At 38.8% G+C, this 19,099-nt stretch overlaps 1 protein-coding gene across 1 annotated transcript in view; it reads right to left on the minus strand.

The window, feature by feature from the left end:
• Positions 1 to 17,907: 17,907 nt before the first annotated feature.
• The window catches only part of LOC126474477 (putative fatty acyl-CoA reductase CG5065), a 203,239-nt gene continuing 202,047 nt past the window's right edge, over positions 17,908 to 19,099 (minus strand). Inside the window, exon 8 of the mRNA XM_050101949.1 lies at positions 17,908 to 18,427. Coding sequence (XP_049957906.1) covers positions 18,277 to 18,427 — 151 coding nt within the window. The 3' untranslated portion in view covers positions 17,908 to 18,276. The remainder of the gene's footprint in view (positions 18,428 to 19,099) is intronic.

A 19,099-nucleotide genomic window follows, 5' to 3' on the forward strand; every position in this document is an offset into this window, starting at 1 on the left:
AATGCGCCAGAGACGTTGGTCGGCGGCAGAAGCGTGCATAATGTGCGAGTTGTATCTATGACTCCGCAGTTGATCTGTGCTGGCATATCGATATATTACTGTGAGCTGCACTGTGACGACATCTTTATGAGTTTATTACAACAAGTGCCGGATTCCATGATTTATCAAGATTGAAACCACTATCTCTATTAATTAAATTCGTTGTCAAGCGAATTTCAATTGCCTCCTTCACTGTCGAATCCCAAAAGGATGATGTAGTTGCCAAAATTTCGACATTGTCATACAACATACTGTGACCATTATCAATACAGTGCTCTGCCACTGCCAACTTGTTAGGTTGTAAAAGTCGTGTGTATCTCCGGTGTTCTGTATATCTTTCTTGGACAGTCGGAGTTGTTTGTCCGATGTAAGAAATGCCACATTCACATGGAATTTTGTAAACTCCAGATTTTCGGAGCAGCAAATCACCTTTGACGGAGCCCACGAGTGCAGCTATCTTGGGTGGAGGACGAAAAATCACTTTTACTTTGTGTCTGCCAAGAATGCGTCCTATTTTTGATGAGAGGTTACCCACATATGGCAGGAAGGCCATCGATTTAAAGGTTTCTTCATCTTCTTCTGCTTTCTTTGTGGCCCCTTCCGGTTTCATTTTCAGTGCGCTCTGTATTTGTTGTGGAGAGTACCCATTGTCTTCAAACACTCTTTGTAAGTGGGAAAGTTCATCTTGCAGGCTGCTTTCGTCAGTAATAATATGCGCTCTGTGAGTCAAAGTTCGGAGAACACTCATTGTCTGGGCAGCTATTTGCACGTAAATACAGATCGGTGTGCGTCAGCTTCCTTTACACTTCATGTCCCAAAGTGCCATCCTCTCTGTGCCGAACCAAAACATCCAAGAATGGAAGGCATCCCTCCTTTTCAATTTCCATTGTGAACTTTATTTGATCGTGGAGGGAGTTCAGATGTCTTAAGAAGTCTTGCAAGTTGTCTTCACCATGGGGCCAAACTACAAAGGTGTCATCAACATACCTCCAGAATACCGTGGGTTTCAAGTCAGCAGATTCAAGTGCCTTCTCCTTGAAGTCCTCCATAAATAAATTGGCCACCAGAGGGGATAAGGGACTACCCATGGCGACTCTGTCCATCTGCTAAAAAAATTCGTTGTTAAATAAGAAATATGTGGAGGTCAGAACATGTTTAAATAAAGCTGAAATCTCTTTGTCAAAACTTCTTTCAATAAGTTGTAGAGATTCTGGAAGGGGAACCTTTGTAAATAAAGCCACCACATCAAAACTAACTAATATATCAGACAGGTTCATTTTCAATGATTTCAGTTTACTAATGAAGTCAGCCGAGTTTCTTATGTGGTGAGTACATTTTCCCACAAGAGGCCTCAACAATGATGCCAGATGTTTGGCAACATCATAGGTCAGAGAGCCTATGTTACTCACTATGGGCCGTAGAGGAACATCTTTCTTGTGGACCTTTGGTAGTTCATAAAGTCTAGGAGGCACCGGACTACTTGGTTTCATTCTCCGAACAACTTCTGGTGGAAAGGGAGAATCATTCAGAAGCGAAAAAGTTTTCTTCACCCCTCGATTAGTGGGATCCCTGCTGATCTTCCTGTATATGCTATCACTCAATAAATTGTTCATTTTATCATGGTATTCGTCCCGAGACAATAAAACAGTAGCATTACCTTTATCTGCTGGGAGTACCACCGTCTGAGTATCCAGGCAAAGCTTGCGTAGAGCAGCCCTCTCTGCCACAGATATATTGCTCCTTTGTGGGTGAGCCTTCATAATTGCACGGCATGTTTCACGTCTTATTTCCTCTGCTGAATCAGAGGGAAGTGGTCGAACAGCTTCTTCAATGGCGCTGATAAACAAAGGTAGTGGCAGAACCTGTGGCATGGGAGCAAAATTCAGTTCCTTACTCAAAACCATCATCATAGCATCGGTCCAAATCTCTACCTGTCATATTAATAACAGGGTGTCGAGTAACAGTTTCTTGCTGTGATGTCGTCTGCAGTCGAGTAAATTTGGCAGTCTGTCGGGATGTGGCCACCTCACGAATCCAGTCTGATTTGGCCCAAGTTGTACCATCAATCCAATTCCAAGAATTTTTTGAACAGATGGACGGAGTCGCGATGGGTAGTCCCTTATCCCCTCTGGTGATGATGATGAGTCCATACTTCATTACAGAGCGTAGGGGAGCGACCCGCGCCGCCTTACTAGGCACCTCCTGGTGGAGGTGGTTTGCCATTGCCTTTCTCCGACCATAATGGGGATGAATGATGATGATGAAGATGACACAACAACACCCAGTCATCTCGAGGCAGGAAAAATCCCTGACCCCACCGGGAATCGAACCCGGGACCTCGTGCTCGGGAAGCAACAACGCTACTGCGAGACCACGAGCTGCAGAAGTTCACAATGGAAATTGAAAAGGAGGGATGCCTTCCATTCTTGGATGTTTTGGTTCACCGCAGAGAGGATGGCACTTTGGGACATGAAGTGTATAGGAAGCTGACACACACCGATCTGTATTTACGTGCAAATAGCTGCCACCATCCTGCCCAGACAATTAGTGTTCTCCAAACTTTGATTCACAGAGCACATATTATTACTGATGAAAGCAGTCTGGAAGATGAACTTTCCCACTTACAATGAGTGTTTGAAGACAATGGGTACTCTTCACAACAAATACAGAGCGCATTGAAAATGAAACCGGAAGGGGCCACAAAGAAAGCAGAAGAAGATGAAGAAACCTTTAAATCGATGGCCTTCCTGCCATATGTTGGTAACCTCTCATCAAAAATAGGACGCATTCTCGGCAGACACAAAGTAAAAGTGTTTTTTCGTCCTCCACCCAAGATAGCTGCACTCGTGGCCTCCGTCAAAGATGATTTGCTGCTCCGAAAATCTGGAGTTTACAATATTCCATGTGAATGTGGCCTTTCTTACATCGGACAAACAACTCAGACTGATCAAGAAAGATGTACAGAACACCAGAGGTACACACGACTTTTACAACCTAACAAGTCGGCAATGGCAGAGCACTGTATTGATAATGGTCACAGTATGTTGTATGACAATGTCGAAATTTTGGCAACCACATCATCCTTTGGGACTCGATAGTGAAGGAGGCAATTGAAATTTGCTTGACAATGAATTTAATTAATAGAGATAGTGGTTTCAATCTTGATAAATCATGGAATTCGGCACGTGCTGTAATAAACTCACAAAGACGTCGTCACAGTGCAGCTCACAATAATATATCGATATGCCAACACAGATCTACTGTGGAGTCATTGATACAACTCGCGCATTATGCACGCCTCTGCCACTGACCAATGTCTCTGGCGTATTTGCACCTGTGGCCGCATGCGCAGTCACGTGGTACAACAGTACAAAGGGACGAAGCGAGCACTGGAGCGGCAGTCTTGCGGCTCACTCTGAAAATGGCTGAACGTTACACATCTGAAATATTAGAAGAAGGATATTTCTTGTGGCTGCACACCCGAAACTTAATGGAACAGTCTTTGCGCTGCCAAAACCTGAAGATTCACAGTATGTTCAGTTGTTAGGCATGTGATAAGAGAAACTAATGACAAGATATGCTGTAGGGAAATGTGGAGCAGGTGTTTATCTGGGCATTTCATACAAGAATGATTGATATGACAGGGGTTGGAACCTGAAGTGATGTCAGGATGGATCAGACCAATAAATTATAGATTGTCTGGGTAGTAGAATATCTTTGTGGAAGGGGTCACAAAGGCTTTGTAGGGGACGTTCCTCATTTAAGGACACAATTAAAAAAATTTGGCAAGAAATGGTGTTAGGTTGTTTCTGTCTGAGGGTAATACTACATAATGGGAGAGGAACCTCACAGCAGGAAGTTAGCTGGTATGGCTGAAGCATTGGTACATCTTGAGAAGATGTAATGTGAAACATCTGCTAAAGGACCAGGTTTGGAAGTGAAATATGGCATCTCGGCTATTACACAGGTTGAAAATATGGTCACTATTTTTTTTTATTAACTTAAATTTGCCATATTTCATGACAGTACCTTTTCTATTAGACGTTTGCAAGCAAATATAAGTCTTGGCTTCAGTTGTCTAAGTATGATTCCACAATGCATCGTTGTCGGCTGCAGAAAATGACGTGGTTCAGCGTGTTTCTCTCATTTTGGTGTTTCAAATACAGTTTCTTCAAATGTAGTTTCTTCTTCTTAGTTAATAAAAAATAATAGTAACATAATTCAAAATTATTTATGACTGCGACCTTCACATTGTTCTTCCGTCAACACACACCAAGAGTTAGCTTCCGACTCGGACTGACTATAGTCAAAGACTACTCCAACGTCAAAGATATTTTACACAATTAGTTTCTTTGCTATTCTTTGATACATTTTCTAATAGTAATCAATATGCTTTTACTCTCAAAAACAGAAGTAAATTAACATATAATAAGACAAATTATAATAAATTCTGACAAAAATATAAGAAAACACTTTCAATTCAGTATCGACAAATACGGTAAAAAAAATAACATCTCCCAGATCCATTACAGAAGGTACACAGTGCCTGTAAAGTACTGACAAACATAATAGGGTACTGGGAAATTGTTCATCATTGCATATTTGCCATGTGTGGAAGGCTATACAGGAGAAACCTCTTGCTGTGTGAGGGGTGGTTGCTACACAATTAAAAGTATTATTGGTGGTTGGTAGATATTATATGGATAGTGACTTATTAGAGGTGAATGTCAAACTGAGTAAAAGTGAACCTGGGCCTTTGTTCAAATGAAGAAGATGTTATTAATGAAACTGAACCATAGGAGAGGTGTAAGGAAGGAATGATTCACTAAGAGGCTTGTAAACAGTGCTTATGACAGTGCCATTGATTTGTTTGTTAATCAAGGATAAAACTGAGGATACAGTTTGTTTGTATGTTTCAGGAATGAGGCAATAGATCTTGTCTGTTGAGGTGATATTAATGATGATAATCAGGGAGCACTCCATTTCTCACCAACTCCATACTTCTCAACTTATTGAGCTCTGAGTTCTCAACCACACTGTTCTGTTGCTGTCTTCCTTCATTGTAATACTGTCCTCCCAACCAACCTGTCCACTCCAAATCCCTTGTATCATCTACAACTTGCCTGTACCAGGAAAAGATTTCTCTAGCACTGTATTCTTGCCTTCTTCATCTGCACTGTTTCCCCCTCTTGCTAGGGACCGATGACCTCAGAAGTTTAGCCCCTTACAAATTCACACACATACATTCCCCCTCTCCTGGACCTTGGCCATCCCTTCTTTTCAGAACTCCCTTCCCTTTGACTCTTCCTCATTGACCTTTCCCATTCCACTGAAGTTAACCAGTAAAAACAGTGTTGCTGCACCACTGGGAAAATGTAGCCATTAGTGTGACACACACTACGTACCGTTCACAGTTTTATAGGAACCCAAACAGTGAGCAATGAAATGTGCACTTGAAGCTTGACAAAATCAACTAGGGAAGTTGTTGGGATATTGTGTAAAGAAACCTCCCTCCCTCCCTTCCCCCCCCCCCCCCCCCCCCCCCCCCCTCTCTCTCTCTCTCTCTCTCTCTCTCTCTCTCTCTCTCTCTCTCTCTCTCTCTCTCTCTCTCTCTCTCTCTGTGTGTGTGTGTGTGTGTGTGTGTGTGTGTGTGTGTGTGAGCACCGTTTACAGTGATTAGAGAACTGGACTCATATTCAGTAGGATTGCGGTTTAAATCTTGTAGACAAACCTTATGTTTTTGAGCCAAGCTGTCAGTTACTCTTTACAATATATTTCAACAACTACCAAGTCGTCTCAAACAAGTGGTGAGATTTCATTACTTGCTCTTTGGGCACCACTCAAATTGTGAACAGTACACATAGTGTGTTACCCTGGTGCCATGGAAGAATAAAACACTCAATAGAAATTCAAAACCAACAGAAAACCAATGCCAAATTGTAAAAATGTTTACGTAAATGCTATAAGATATTAGATTAAAATGATGGGTATTTTAATCAACAGGGACAATGGCTTTATATTATGTAAAAGTTTGGGATCTGGTACTCTGTTTCCTTAAATCATGTTGGAACACATCTCAGTGTTCTCTCTGTGTTTAAAGGTAAGTATATTTTTTGGAGATGCTTCATGTCTTACAGTATTTTCCTTGCTTAAACTTTTTTACATTTTGACATAGCCTTTCTGTCAGTTTTGAATGTGTGCTGACTGTTATAGTGTTTAATGGTGCCTGGAAGCAAGCAGTGTCTGCTGTTCACAGTTTGGTTTGCACCCAAACAGGGAGCAACTGAATCTGTGCTTGACTCCTAACAAAAATGAGTACGAAAGTTGAAATAGAATATAGAGATCTTGTAGAATGAAAAGAACCACAAACAGCTGTAAGGATGATCCTTTAATTTGGGAACACAACCAGTTTCATAATGTAAAGCCACATCTTCAGGTAGCTATTTGAATAAAAAAGGGGGGAATATCAATTTAAAAACTGCATGTTACCCCAATCTCAAATGATGGGAATAACAAATACATAATCACGTAAAATACGTCATTTGAAATCTAAAGGTGGGGATGGATAGAAGAACTGACATTCACTGTCAAATAATATGTGAACTGAGCATACTGTCAAATTGTAGAAAGGCTGAATGGTGCCATCAACAACCTCCAATTTGGATGTGGCTCCAGCAGATTAACTTCATGCTACCTGTCACATTCCTGATGGATGTGAACACTGCACCACATTGGCTTCATGTGGCAGCCCATGTTAACGATGGACTTCATTCACTTCCAAAGGACACAACTCCAGATTCACTCTATCATTGTAAGTTTCTCGACCTTCGCACAAAATTTAGTGATAGCACCTTCACGTATACTGATGGCTTTAAGACCGACCATGATATTGAGTGTGCCTCTGTCATTGGCATGACCATTTTTGGTATTGGCTTCCAGAACACTGCTCAATTTTTACAACAGAACTCTTTGTTCTCTATCAGGCCACCCAGTACTTTTGGCAACACAGCATTTTTATTGTGTCATATGCTTTGATCCTCTTAGTGCCCTTCGGTGCCTCTGTGTGGTGAACACAGTCCATCCCTTAGTGAAATTGGTCCAAGAAACCTTCCATTTGCTCACTGTTCAGGGATCCACTGTGAAGTTCATGGGGCTCCTGGTCATGTCAGTCTAAAGGGAAATGAGACTGCTGATGGTACAGCCAAGGCTGCAATCCTCGTACCTCAGCCTGCTAGCACTTCCATTCCTTTGGATGATCTCTGAGTTGCCACCTGTCAGCAGAGGGTGTCACTTTGGCATCAATATTGGTCTTGTCTTTGTGGGAACAAATATGGAAAATTCAAACCTTCCCAAAAGCTTGGATGACCTCCTCGCATAGAAAGATGACTTTCGCTAGGTTGTATATCGGGCACTGTCTTTGTAGCCATCACCACTTGTTATGTGATGATCTCCCACCACTTTGTGCTCATTGTCGCCAGCCTTTGACAGTTCCCCATTTTCTGACACAATGCCCTTTTTTTAACCTTTTACATTTCAGTGTATGTTTGCTGTCTGAATCGTTGGCCATTTTAGAGAATGCTGCGCAGACTGTCAGTCACATTTTACTTTTCAACTTTTCATCTTTTGTAGCAATATGGCAAAGGACATTTAATCTTTGGTTAGGGACCTCCACTGTCTCTCTGGCATGTTTTGTGGAGTTTTCTCCAAGGGGGATGTCTTTGTTTTTAGCTCTCTTTCCTTTCATCTATTGGACTTAGTACATAGTAACTTTTAACTTCTTTTACTTATTGGTGTTCTAAGGTTATGACATACGTGCTTATTACCTCAGTTGCTGTTTGCGCATGAAGCAAAACCAAAACCAAAAAACATCCCCCCAAAAATGAGTTGAAACCTACAACACAATGCACCCACTTCATATCCATTTACATAAGTAATTTATTGAAGAACCTGGTATTCTCTGTTGAAAGCCTCTCTTGATAAGGAATATTGTAAATGCAGCCATTTTATAAGATGGTGGATGGTTGGAGCTTCAATGAGAAACTGCATCTGTGGTAGATTTTTTTTTCTAACCATATTGAATTTGGCTTTGGACCCCTGGAGTGCAGTCATCAGATCTAAATAAGGCAACCTCCCACCCTCATTGTCCTACATTGTAAATTGCTCTTTCTCATGTGGACCATTCAGTTTCACAACAATTCTCCCTTGTCCCTTTATACAATGACAGTATGTAATCAATGTGACTACACCAAACTACTATCTTATTAGCCTGTAATGGTGCTGTATGGTAATTATGTCATAACATCATGTTTGAATTAAAAAAAAAACCCTTAGTGGCCTTCAGTCTTAATGGCACCAATTGGCATTCAGAATTTTTACAATTTAACAGTATGACCACTTGGCATATCACTATCATTCCCCACATCTGGGTTTCATGTGACATAACTTATGTGAGTATTTATTTCTTATTCACATCATTTGAGATTGGGGTAACATGCTTTTTTTAACAGATGTCCCTCTTTTTTTATTTGTATATCCATCTGAACATATTACAGCTGTTTGTGATTTTCATTCCACAAGATGCACATCCACAGCTGCAGTTATCCAGATCACAACTCAATTTCAAACTGAGGAACTTTTAAACCATCTGTTTTGCTGAGAAAGCTTGAAGTACGCATATTAAACATGTGCCAGCGTTGCATTTCTAACCACCTTGTTGCCAATAGGATGTTAAACTCGAATTTCCTTTCTTACACTTTGCAGTGAAGGGTTACTTCTAGAAATCAGAATGTTACATTTCATGCAGAATGTTTAATATTATATTAAGCTCATAATTAGCACTTTTATAACATGAAGTGAAATGCTCAGACTATTGAAATAATCAGTTATGTTTGTCAAGAATACCAGGCTACATCTCCTTTTTCATTCTTTCAGTTTACTGACTGAATTATGTCTAATACTCATGAACATACCAATTACATGGTGTAAATGGAAGAGCTGCACTAATAACTTCAAAATAGTTGGTCTTGTTCATGTTTATTATTCATTGGGATGAAGTTTTTAAGATCCTGATGTATGTCCAGAAGCTATTAAGCCTCAAAAAAAATAAATTTCTATTGAGTACCAGCAGAAATGAAAATTTCTTAAAGCTCTTAGGACTGTCTCAAACAATTCAAAATGCTGGTTGGAATATCAACAATTATAAAAAGGATTGATTGCTACTCACCATAAAGATGACACACTAAGATGCAGACGGGCACAAAAAAAGTCTTACACACTAAACTTTCTAACTAAGCCTTCTTCAGAAAAGAAAGGAAAATACACACAGATTCACACAAGTAGGCACACCTCATGCACATGTGACCATTATTTCCAGCCACTTTAGCTGGACTGCCAGGGCAGCCAGCCGGATATAGCAGTTTTTGTTTGTTTGTGTGTGTGTGTGTGTGTGTGTGTGTGTGTGTGTGTGTGTGTGTGTGTGTTTTCTTTTCTTTTCTGAAGAAGGTTTTGACTGAAAGCTTAGTGTGTAATGGTGTTTTTGTTGTGTCTGTCTGCAGTTCAAAGTGGCATCTCCGTGGTGAGTAGCAATCTATCTTTTCATAATTAAACTGCCTCATACATTTATCAGCAAGCTCATAGTATCAGCCACTCAATTTAGTGCAATTTATTTTGGTGATAAAACTTCTTCCTTAGAAACTAAAGGAAAATCATAAGGTATAGAGATGTGACAGAAATAGAAAAAAAATGATGAAACTGATAATGCTGAGTGTACACAAAATAGCTACACAAGCCTCCACACTGTGTAATCAGTCCATTGACAGATGTGTTGCTATTCTTTTTTTTATGAAGGAATCTGCTGCATAAAACTCAGTGTTTTTTATTTGATTTTAGCTTTATGAGACTGTATAAGAAGCAAGTTTATGTTTTTCCTTAAAGATAAGAAGTTTATTTGCAAACACTGATAGAAACAAAAGTTTTTATACCTCTTGAAGTGAAAACATAATTATATTACATGTAGAAATCTTCCAAGAAGAGCTGCCAGTTATTGCGATTATAGGACATAAACAGATACTTCTTACTCATCAGCCAAAAAAGAAAAATATAATTAATCTTAGCACTAAAACTACATTTTAATGGGAAAAGCAGCCTGTTGAGAAGGTTCAGCTTAAAGTATTCATAAATGCTATTGATAATTTCTTGTCACATAAGGCTCTGGGTGATATCCCATGTATTCTCTCTCTGTCTTATCATTATCGTTCTCAGAAGGAGCAGGTATGTGAACCACATTGTCGAATAAATGTGACATCTGTATTTATCTAGCATTATAATCTTCAGGTATGCATATACATTTTGCTTCTGCACATTTTGTAATGTCACCTATCAACCATTCATTAAGATACAGTCTAGGTTCTTTCTTATTTTTTGGGATGCAACCACCCGTACACATGGTTACATGCTTAATCTATTTCCATTTCATTTTAATTACAGTCGTAATCATGCCTTCCACTCAAATTTGTTTCCTGATCTATTTCTTTCTTTTGTATCTCTGTTAGAAATTCCAAATATTTTGTCTCTGTTTCTCACTGAACAGTCCACAATTTTGAATGGTTATTGAATTAAAAGTCCCTGGACAGCAGCTGTAAGTCAAAATGAGTGAATTGTATAGTAAGCTTATTTTGGAAGGAAGAATTATGCAATTTAATCATACAGTGCAGGCCATCTTGGTGATACATCCATGGTGATTTTTTTAAATCTGTGTATTAGGTCCTGGTCTAACACAGGTCTGCATCTAACGTTTTGTATCCTAATATTGGAGGCATCATCAGAGGCTACAAAGACTCACGTGTAGTTTCAAAGCTCAGCAAACTGAAGTGAACTTTTTGAGTTTGAAATCACTATCAGAGACCAAGAGATGAATACACTAAGCAGATTCAGAAGGATGTAGGCTGCAGTAGGTACTGGGAGATGAAGAAGCTTGCACAGGATAGAGTAGCATGGAGAGCTGCATGAAACCAGTCTCAGGACTGAAGACCACAACAACAACAACAACAACAACATCAGAGTCTTTATAGTCTCTGATGATGTCTCTGGCATTAGGAGATTAGTTGTTAGGCATGGAAACATGCCTTAAACCACAGCCTAATGCCTATATAAAACAACATGGAAACTATGTAGTTTACCAAAATCACACCAGGTCATTTTTATGCATATAATGTATTGATTGTGCAGACTTGGAGAAATAACTCATGAAACCGAATAGAAGTGTATTTCATCATTGGTAGAGGCTGGTTAATGTGAACTAATTTATTAAAAGAAAACTCATATTTTTTATGTTTTTTTTAATTTAACTGAATCCCCCCATATATATGTTTGGTTGTTGGAACACAAAACACCAATCTTCCTTTTTATCCTTGCATTTTCAAGCTACACATAAAACATTGCATTTTCCTTGATGTGCATGAGGAAGTGAATTATTATAATTTAATTAATTCTGCCTACCTGCAGACAAATTTTAATGTCTTTTACCTGACTCATTGTATTTCCTACTTACTTATCATGAACAGTATGTTATCTCATTGAACATTTGTCAACAAGTGTGAAAATTTTTGAAATAGTCATCCTATACTGTAGCTTTATGACATTAACTGTGGTACAGTGGTGTATGGTTTTCTCAACTGACCTTCAATGCAGTAGTAACTAAGAAAGACCCCTGGACAGACCCATAGCAGTATTACTCTTCAAATCATTTTCATTTCAATGATTAGAGGTACTACACTACCACTAAATAAAAGGTACCATCTCACCAATGTTTACTATGTCATCAGTAGAAGTGAATGAAGCATGTTTGACTACCGGTCATCTAAAATTTGTCAACTATATTTCAGGAAACTTGCACTATTAACCACTGATTTAGACTATATTCCTATATCTCAAAGGAAGTGTAAATGGTTAAACACAAAAGCAGACACAGCATCAATATTGAGAGAAAACTATCACAAATAGGAAATGAAAACAAAATCAATAAAATGAAAACAAAAATTAATCACTACTTTTTCATTTCTTAAACACACAGTCCAACGTATCTCTGAACTGTCAAACAGTTTTAAACTTTTTACTCTATTTCTCCTTAACCACTTTAACTTTTATATTACAGATGGTGTTTTCCCAGTCTCTGACATACTTGCAAATAAAAAATGATACACATTTTCTTAATATACACTGTTCAGAAAAGTGGGGTTTACAAAACACTATTATCTCTGGAGATGTAAACAGTGAATAGAATTTATCTTCCAGTTTCTTCTGGTGTCCACATTTATCTAAAAATGCTTACAACAATTGTAAAATTTTGTTAAAAAGGACATTAGGCTATCACTTGCATACAATAAGGCACTGAAAAGGTAAATATATGATCCTTTGTGGGTACTGGTGACAACAGAGTCATTTTACAGTCACCACAGTTGGTTTTAATAATGCACAGAAAGTTATGGTTGAGAATAACGAATTATTTAGAAATAAAGAGAGAACTCACTGAAAGGCAGAAGCACTGCATTCAGCCTGTAGGAGAAACACGTGCACACACACACACACACACACACACACATACACAAACACACTCACTCAAACGCGCACGTGTGTCTCCCAACATTGAGCTCATTCGACTGCCAGCTATTTCCTGGTCCACAGTGAGTGTACTGGGGTGAGGTGGAGGTGTAGGGTGTGGTGGGCTGGGGTGAGGAATGAAGAGAGGAAGGCGGCAGGGGGGTGAGGGGGGGGGGGGAAGCGTCTGGTGGCTTGTGGGAGAATGGGGTGGAGAATGGGGAGCCGCCCATGGGCTAGCTGGCCAGACGGCCACTCAGAGGAGCATTCCCCTCGCCAACTGAATTACATTCTCAGCCAGGGTTTTGACTACCTCTTGGCGTGTCCTGAAATAAGAATTGTCCTGCTCACTATCCTTCCCAAACCTCCCACAGTGATATTCCGCCATCCACTGAACCTACACAATACTCGTCCATCCCTACACAACCCCTGCTCCCAACCCCTTACCTTATGGGTCATAAGCCCGTAATAGACCTAGTGGCAAGACCTGTCCATACAGTCTCCTATCACCACATGTTCCAGTCCGGTCACAAACATCACCTAACCCTTCAATGGCAGGACTACCTGTGAAACCAGTCATGTAATCTACAAGCTAAGCTGCAACCACTGTACTGAATGCTATGTGGGCATTACAACCAACAAGCTGTCTGTCCACATGAATGGCCACCAACCAACTGTGGCCAGGAAACAAGTGGACCACCTTGCTGCTGAGCACGCTGCCCAACATGACATCCTTCATTTCAATGACTGCTTCACAGCCTGTGTCATGTGTATCCTTCCCACCAACACCAGCTTTTCTGAATTGTGCAGGCTGGAACTCTCCCTGCTATGTATTCTTCGTTTCTGTAACCTCCTAGCCTCAACCTTCATTAGTTATTTTTATCTCCCACCCAGCCTCATCCCTGTTCCCATTCCAGCACTACACAACTCTCATTCCACCAATGCACCCAGTCTTTTTACTTCTGTGTGTGTGTGTGTGTGTGTGTGTGTGTGTGTGTGTGTGTGTGTGTGTGTGTTTATTTTTGACAAAGGCCTTGTTGGCTGAAAGCTTGTACTGTGACAGCTTTTTGTTGTGCCTATTTGCAACTCAGCATTTCTGCTATATGGTGAGCAGAAACTTTCCTTTTCATAATATTGTTACATTTTATCCTGGATTTTCCATTGTTTGATAAAGAAGAAATATGATGGTCATGCTACACCAGCTTGAGGTCGAATAAAATTAGGTGTATCAAAGCAAACACATGGAAGGAAGTGACACTGCATATTTTTTTGTGATAAGGCAATGAACAGTAGGGAAACACAGCAGAAACAATGCCTATATTAGGAATGCAAAATACATATGTATCACTTAGACATGAAAAAGGAGTCACTAATCAAAAGTGTGTATTATACCAAATTGCTAACAAAGTCTTATGGATCTTTATTTTTGATGAAAACACAGTAATTAGCTTAATTTATTGTACACTGTTGCAGAGCAGTCTTTTTCCTTAAATCAACGAGGATGGGTCCTCACACTATTGACTCTGAGATGTTCAGTAATGTGTCAGAGAATCTCGTTCTCAATAATGAGCAAGCTCGATAGAAAAAGCAGACTTCGTAATAGAGCCAAATGGAGCTGTCTTACATATTTTTATTTAACTTATATTACTTTTATTCTTTCCCAATTTGTTTACATTAATAATACGTAACAACTTGTCTTGCCACAGCTACAGGATTGTGTATATAAAACATTCTCGGTATTCTTGCCGCATCAGTTCTGGATAAAATCTCGAGCTTTCGACGATTACCTCCATTGTCATCGTCAGGAGATGACTGTCTTCACTGCTGCTGTGGTGCCCAACATGACATCCTTCATTTCAATAACTGCTTCACAGCCTGTGCCATGTGGATCCTTCCCACCAACACTAGCTTTTCTGAATTGTGCGGGTTGGAACTCTCCCTGCTATGTATTCTTCGTTTCTGTAACCCTCCTAGCCTCAACCTTCATTAGTTATTTTTCTCACCCAGCCAGCCTCATCCCTGTTCCCATCAATGCACCCAGTCTTTTTACTTCTCTCCTTTTCTGCTGCTCCCCCACCTCTCCCTGCCCTCCATCTAATGTCCCGATTTTTCATCCTCCTAAGAAAATTAAGGCGATGATGCATCCTGTTAAGGGCAATCTCGGCCTCAGGGTCCCTGGAGTTTATAATATAGCCTGTGAGTGTGGAAGCAATTATATAGGTCAGACGATTCATACCTTTTCCGACCGCTGTGCAGAACACCAACACCATACTAAAAATAGAGACATGGAGAAATCAGCAATTGCAGAGCGCAGCCTCATGAACAAACATAAAATACTATTTGAGGAAACTAAAATTCTGTCCCATGCCTCCACGTACTGGGATTCTGTTATTAAGAAGGCTGTTGAAATAACAATGAGCCAAAATAAATTTAACTGCGATAGCGGATACCATCTGAGCTGTGCATGGAAACGAGCGCTTGATGCAGAGAAGCAGCAGAGACGTTCCTTCCAAGGTTTACGTTCAAACGGAAGCGGTGGCGCCACCAGCGCATACAGTGACACCGTCTGCGAGAGCAGTACCTAATCGCCGACCAATCAGAAGCCGTCTCCACGCTATAAAGAGGCTACCACAGCAGCAGTGAAGACAGTCAGCTCCTGACAGTGACGATGGAGGTAATCCGAAAGCTCATGATTTTATCCAGAACTGATGCGGCAAGAATACTGAGAATGTTTTATACATAAGTGCTGTCCCGAAAAACTTCGTTCCCATACAGGATTGTGTGTTTGGGTGTCTGTATGGTTATGTGTGTACTTTTTCTAGAAAAGAGCAAGAGTTTTAAAGCTAACACGAAGACTGTTTCCTATTATGTGTGTCTACGAGGTGTGGCTATAAAAGAACAGGACTGATACTGTCACAGAGTAAGTACACATGTGCCAGTGAAGTTTCACATGAAACTCGGAAAAACTGCTACTGAAACCTGTCTCTTACTAAAAGAAGTGTGTGGCAAAGACTGTTTATCACAAGCACAAGTTTTTGAGGTTCAAGCATTTTCAAGATGGCCGAGAAGACATTGAACAAGATTTCAGTCAATTGAAGAAGTGAGAGGGAAAGCAGCATGTGTCATCAAGGAGCTCACAGAAGAAGACTTCCAGCATTATTTACATCAATGGAAAAATGGTATGAAACATTATACAGATAGAGGAGGGGAGTATACTGAGAGTGACAATAACTAAATATGTATGTTTTTGAAATAAAATATTTTGCAGCAATAGTCCTCTTATTTTCTAGCCACCCCTTGTACACTATAGATGAGTGGTTGCCATTTCCTTATTTTATGATAGTTCAAGAAATATCTGATTTTATAATCTCGCCGCATTTCACAAAACTTTATTATTCATAGGATAGTTTTTTTAGATTGCTGACAATAATGGTATATTTAGTTCTTATGGCACACTTTATTTAAAGAAGTATTTTAATTTATGTTTCCAAGTTGTCTCTTTCAATATTAACATAGTTTACTTAAAAGCCCATATTCTCCACTTTTCAATAAACATGTTACTTTTTGTAAAAAATTGATATTTCAAACTCTTAAGTGTTCCAGTATGACTGAATCCTAAAATTTACTTCTTTCCAAAACCAGTGTTATTGCTCTGTAGCACTGACTTTTCTGCTTTCAAAAATACATACTTTCTCTAAAATACTTGTTAGTTTGTTAATTATTCCAACTAGAAAACTTCACTTCCTAGAAACTTTCTGGTGAACTATGGAACTCCCTGTTCACATTAAATTGCTCTCCTGTAAAAAAATATCAATAATCTCACCATTTTCTAATTATACAACTAGTAATTAAACAGCTACTTTCACTACCTATTATATCTTTATCACTTTTAATATTTATGTCTTCTGTGTTAATATCTAAAATGGTATAGTTTAGTATTGTGCCAGTTTGTAATGTTTTCTAAGATGCATGTCAATAGATGGGCATTGCCCACAAAACCTTAGTCAATCAATGACCCAGAGTGAAAAATAAACATCATGTTCTTATCAGTTAGCATGTGTTGATATCCTGTTAGTACAATCACTATGTTATCAGTCAGTTTGTATTTAGCTATCATTATGAAATGTTACTGTGTGTCATTGGAAAAGTTTGTTTTGAATCTTCAAAGTGTACAGTTAATTGTTAATCACCACCACTTGTAAACTTCCTGAAAATGCTTCGAGTAGGCATGACTTACTGACCTGTGCTGGGATACAGATGTCATACTGTTTACAAAGATGATCATCAAAATAAGCTGCTTGTTAATAAACATGAAGAAAAATGAAAACTAAATTCTACAGTATTGTGTGCATCATTTATAAAGAGTTTACTGCTATATTTGACCACAGGAGGTTAATGCAAACATTATATGAGACTTGGGGACAAAGTAATAGGTTGGCAACTTAACAACTTGACACTCACCAATGAATTTTTTCTTGTCGTGGTTTCTGAAAAATATATTACGATCCCATGATGAAAGAGGACTTCAGAGATTTTGAGTAAGTCAAGATGTCCAACAAAAAAGTGTTACATCTCATTCTCAAACAATGGAAACTCCAGGCTGGAATATCAACAATATTTAAAAAAGGATAGATTTCTACTACCATAAAGATGACACAATGAGTTGCAGAGAGGCAAGATGAAAAGATTGATACACATTATAGGTTTGAGCCAAAGCCTTCTTCAGCAAAGAAAACACACACTCATTCACACAAGCAAGCACACGAGCACTGCCACTGGCAATTCCAGTCAGAGTTGCCTGTGGTGGTAGTCACATGTGTATGAGGTGTGCTTGGTTGTGTGAAAGTGAGCATGTTTTCTTTGCTGAAAAAGTGTTTGGCAGAAAGCTATAATGTGTATCAGTCTTTTCTGTCTGCAACTCAACAGGTCACCTTTACAATGAGTAGCAATCTATCCTTTTTTCTAACATTACCTCTCATTCTCTTCTTTCCTCCCAGTCGTGTGAGCCCCATATTATCTAAAAAAATTTCCATTTTTTTTCTATTCATTTTAGCCATTGTATTACTTTTTCTGACACACATATGTTTAAATGTGTCAGTTTAATTAGTTTAAAATGGTAGGAATAACTAATTACTATTTAGACTATGTACAATAATGAAAAGCAAAAAAAGCACATGTAATTAGTGCTTAGAGATTTTTTCACAGTTTAACACAGTGTAATTTATTAGATATCAAAGAAACATTCATCCATATATCCTTGTTGAAGGTCCAAAATATTTTTTTGTAGTAGTAAAAATGTGCAGATTCAGTAGTAGTATTAATAGTACTATGCTATTAAACTTGATTCAGGTTTTATACTCCATTTAAAATTTCTTTGTGCTTGACAGATGATAGCTGTGGCAGGGGGCAGAGTTGCTGGCGTACATCCAGCCACACTTCACAAGGCACTGTACTCAACCTACAAAATTAGACAATACAGTGAGCACATGGCATGAGGAAAGAACTGATTGGATGGGGACCACCCCTACTACTTGACTCGCTGAAGCCCCAATCACAAAGTAATTTTAATCAGAGTTTAGTGACCCTTCTCATACATTAAAAGTTTGTCCTATTTATATCATTGATGTGCAGGTACTAATGTTTTTAAGGAATGAAACTGTTGATGGCACTAGATAACTTCAGGCTATCCACAGAAGAGATGACCAGAGCTTTTGATGGTCTAGCATATTGGTACATTACATAGAGCAGGAAGCCAATGCACATCATCTTCACCAGCCAGTCCAGCCAGTATAGCCTAAACAAACAAAAATAAATAAATAAATAGCAAATATATTGTTTTTCCTTTCATTTTATACTGAATTTTCCTCTGTATGAGTATAATTTGATTTTGTATCTCTGATAATTATTGCACTCAGTCACACTCATCCATTAAGGGATCTTTGAGACCCACATAAAAAAATGCATCATAGTAACATTGTTCACACTGAACTACAGTGATATAACATGGACACATGTGACATACAGGGCAGGATTACAAGTATATAATGTGTGAGCACAGATCTTGAGTAAAATGGTTTTGATTATTTTGTGTACATTATACACACTTTTCATTTCATAGGGTAGATAGTTGTCACAACGAACACATTGTTTCAAAAGCTTCTCTTCTCTTCTTGTGTAAACCGTCTACTGTGCACAATTCAATTTCATACAAGGTTACAATCCACAGAAACATTACATACCTTAAGAAAATACTTCCTGACACATATATATTCAATGTTAATCAATTTCTCATATTCAGAAACACTCATCTTACTATTGTGAGTGTGCCTTTGTCAGACATTTTGCTTACCAAATAGCAAATATCATTTACTACTTTTATTATTTAATTTTCTAATGTAATGTATTTGGCATCAAATAATATAACTGAGCTACAATTAAATATTTTTAAAAAAATTTATTTCCATAT

This window comes from Schistocerca serialis, chromosome 4, assembly GCF_023864345.2.
Source record: "Schistocerca serialis cubense isolate TAMUIC-IGC-003099 chromosome 4, iqSchSeri2.2, whole genome shotgun sequence".
NCBI classification, from domain to species: Eukaryota; Metazoa; Arthropoda; class Insecta; order Orthoptera; family Acrididae; genus Schistocerca; species Schistocerca serialis.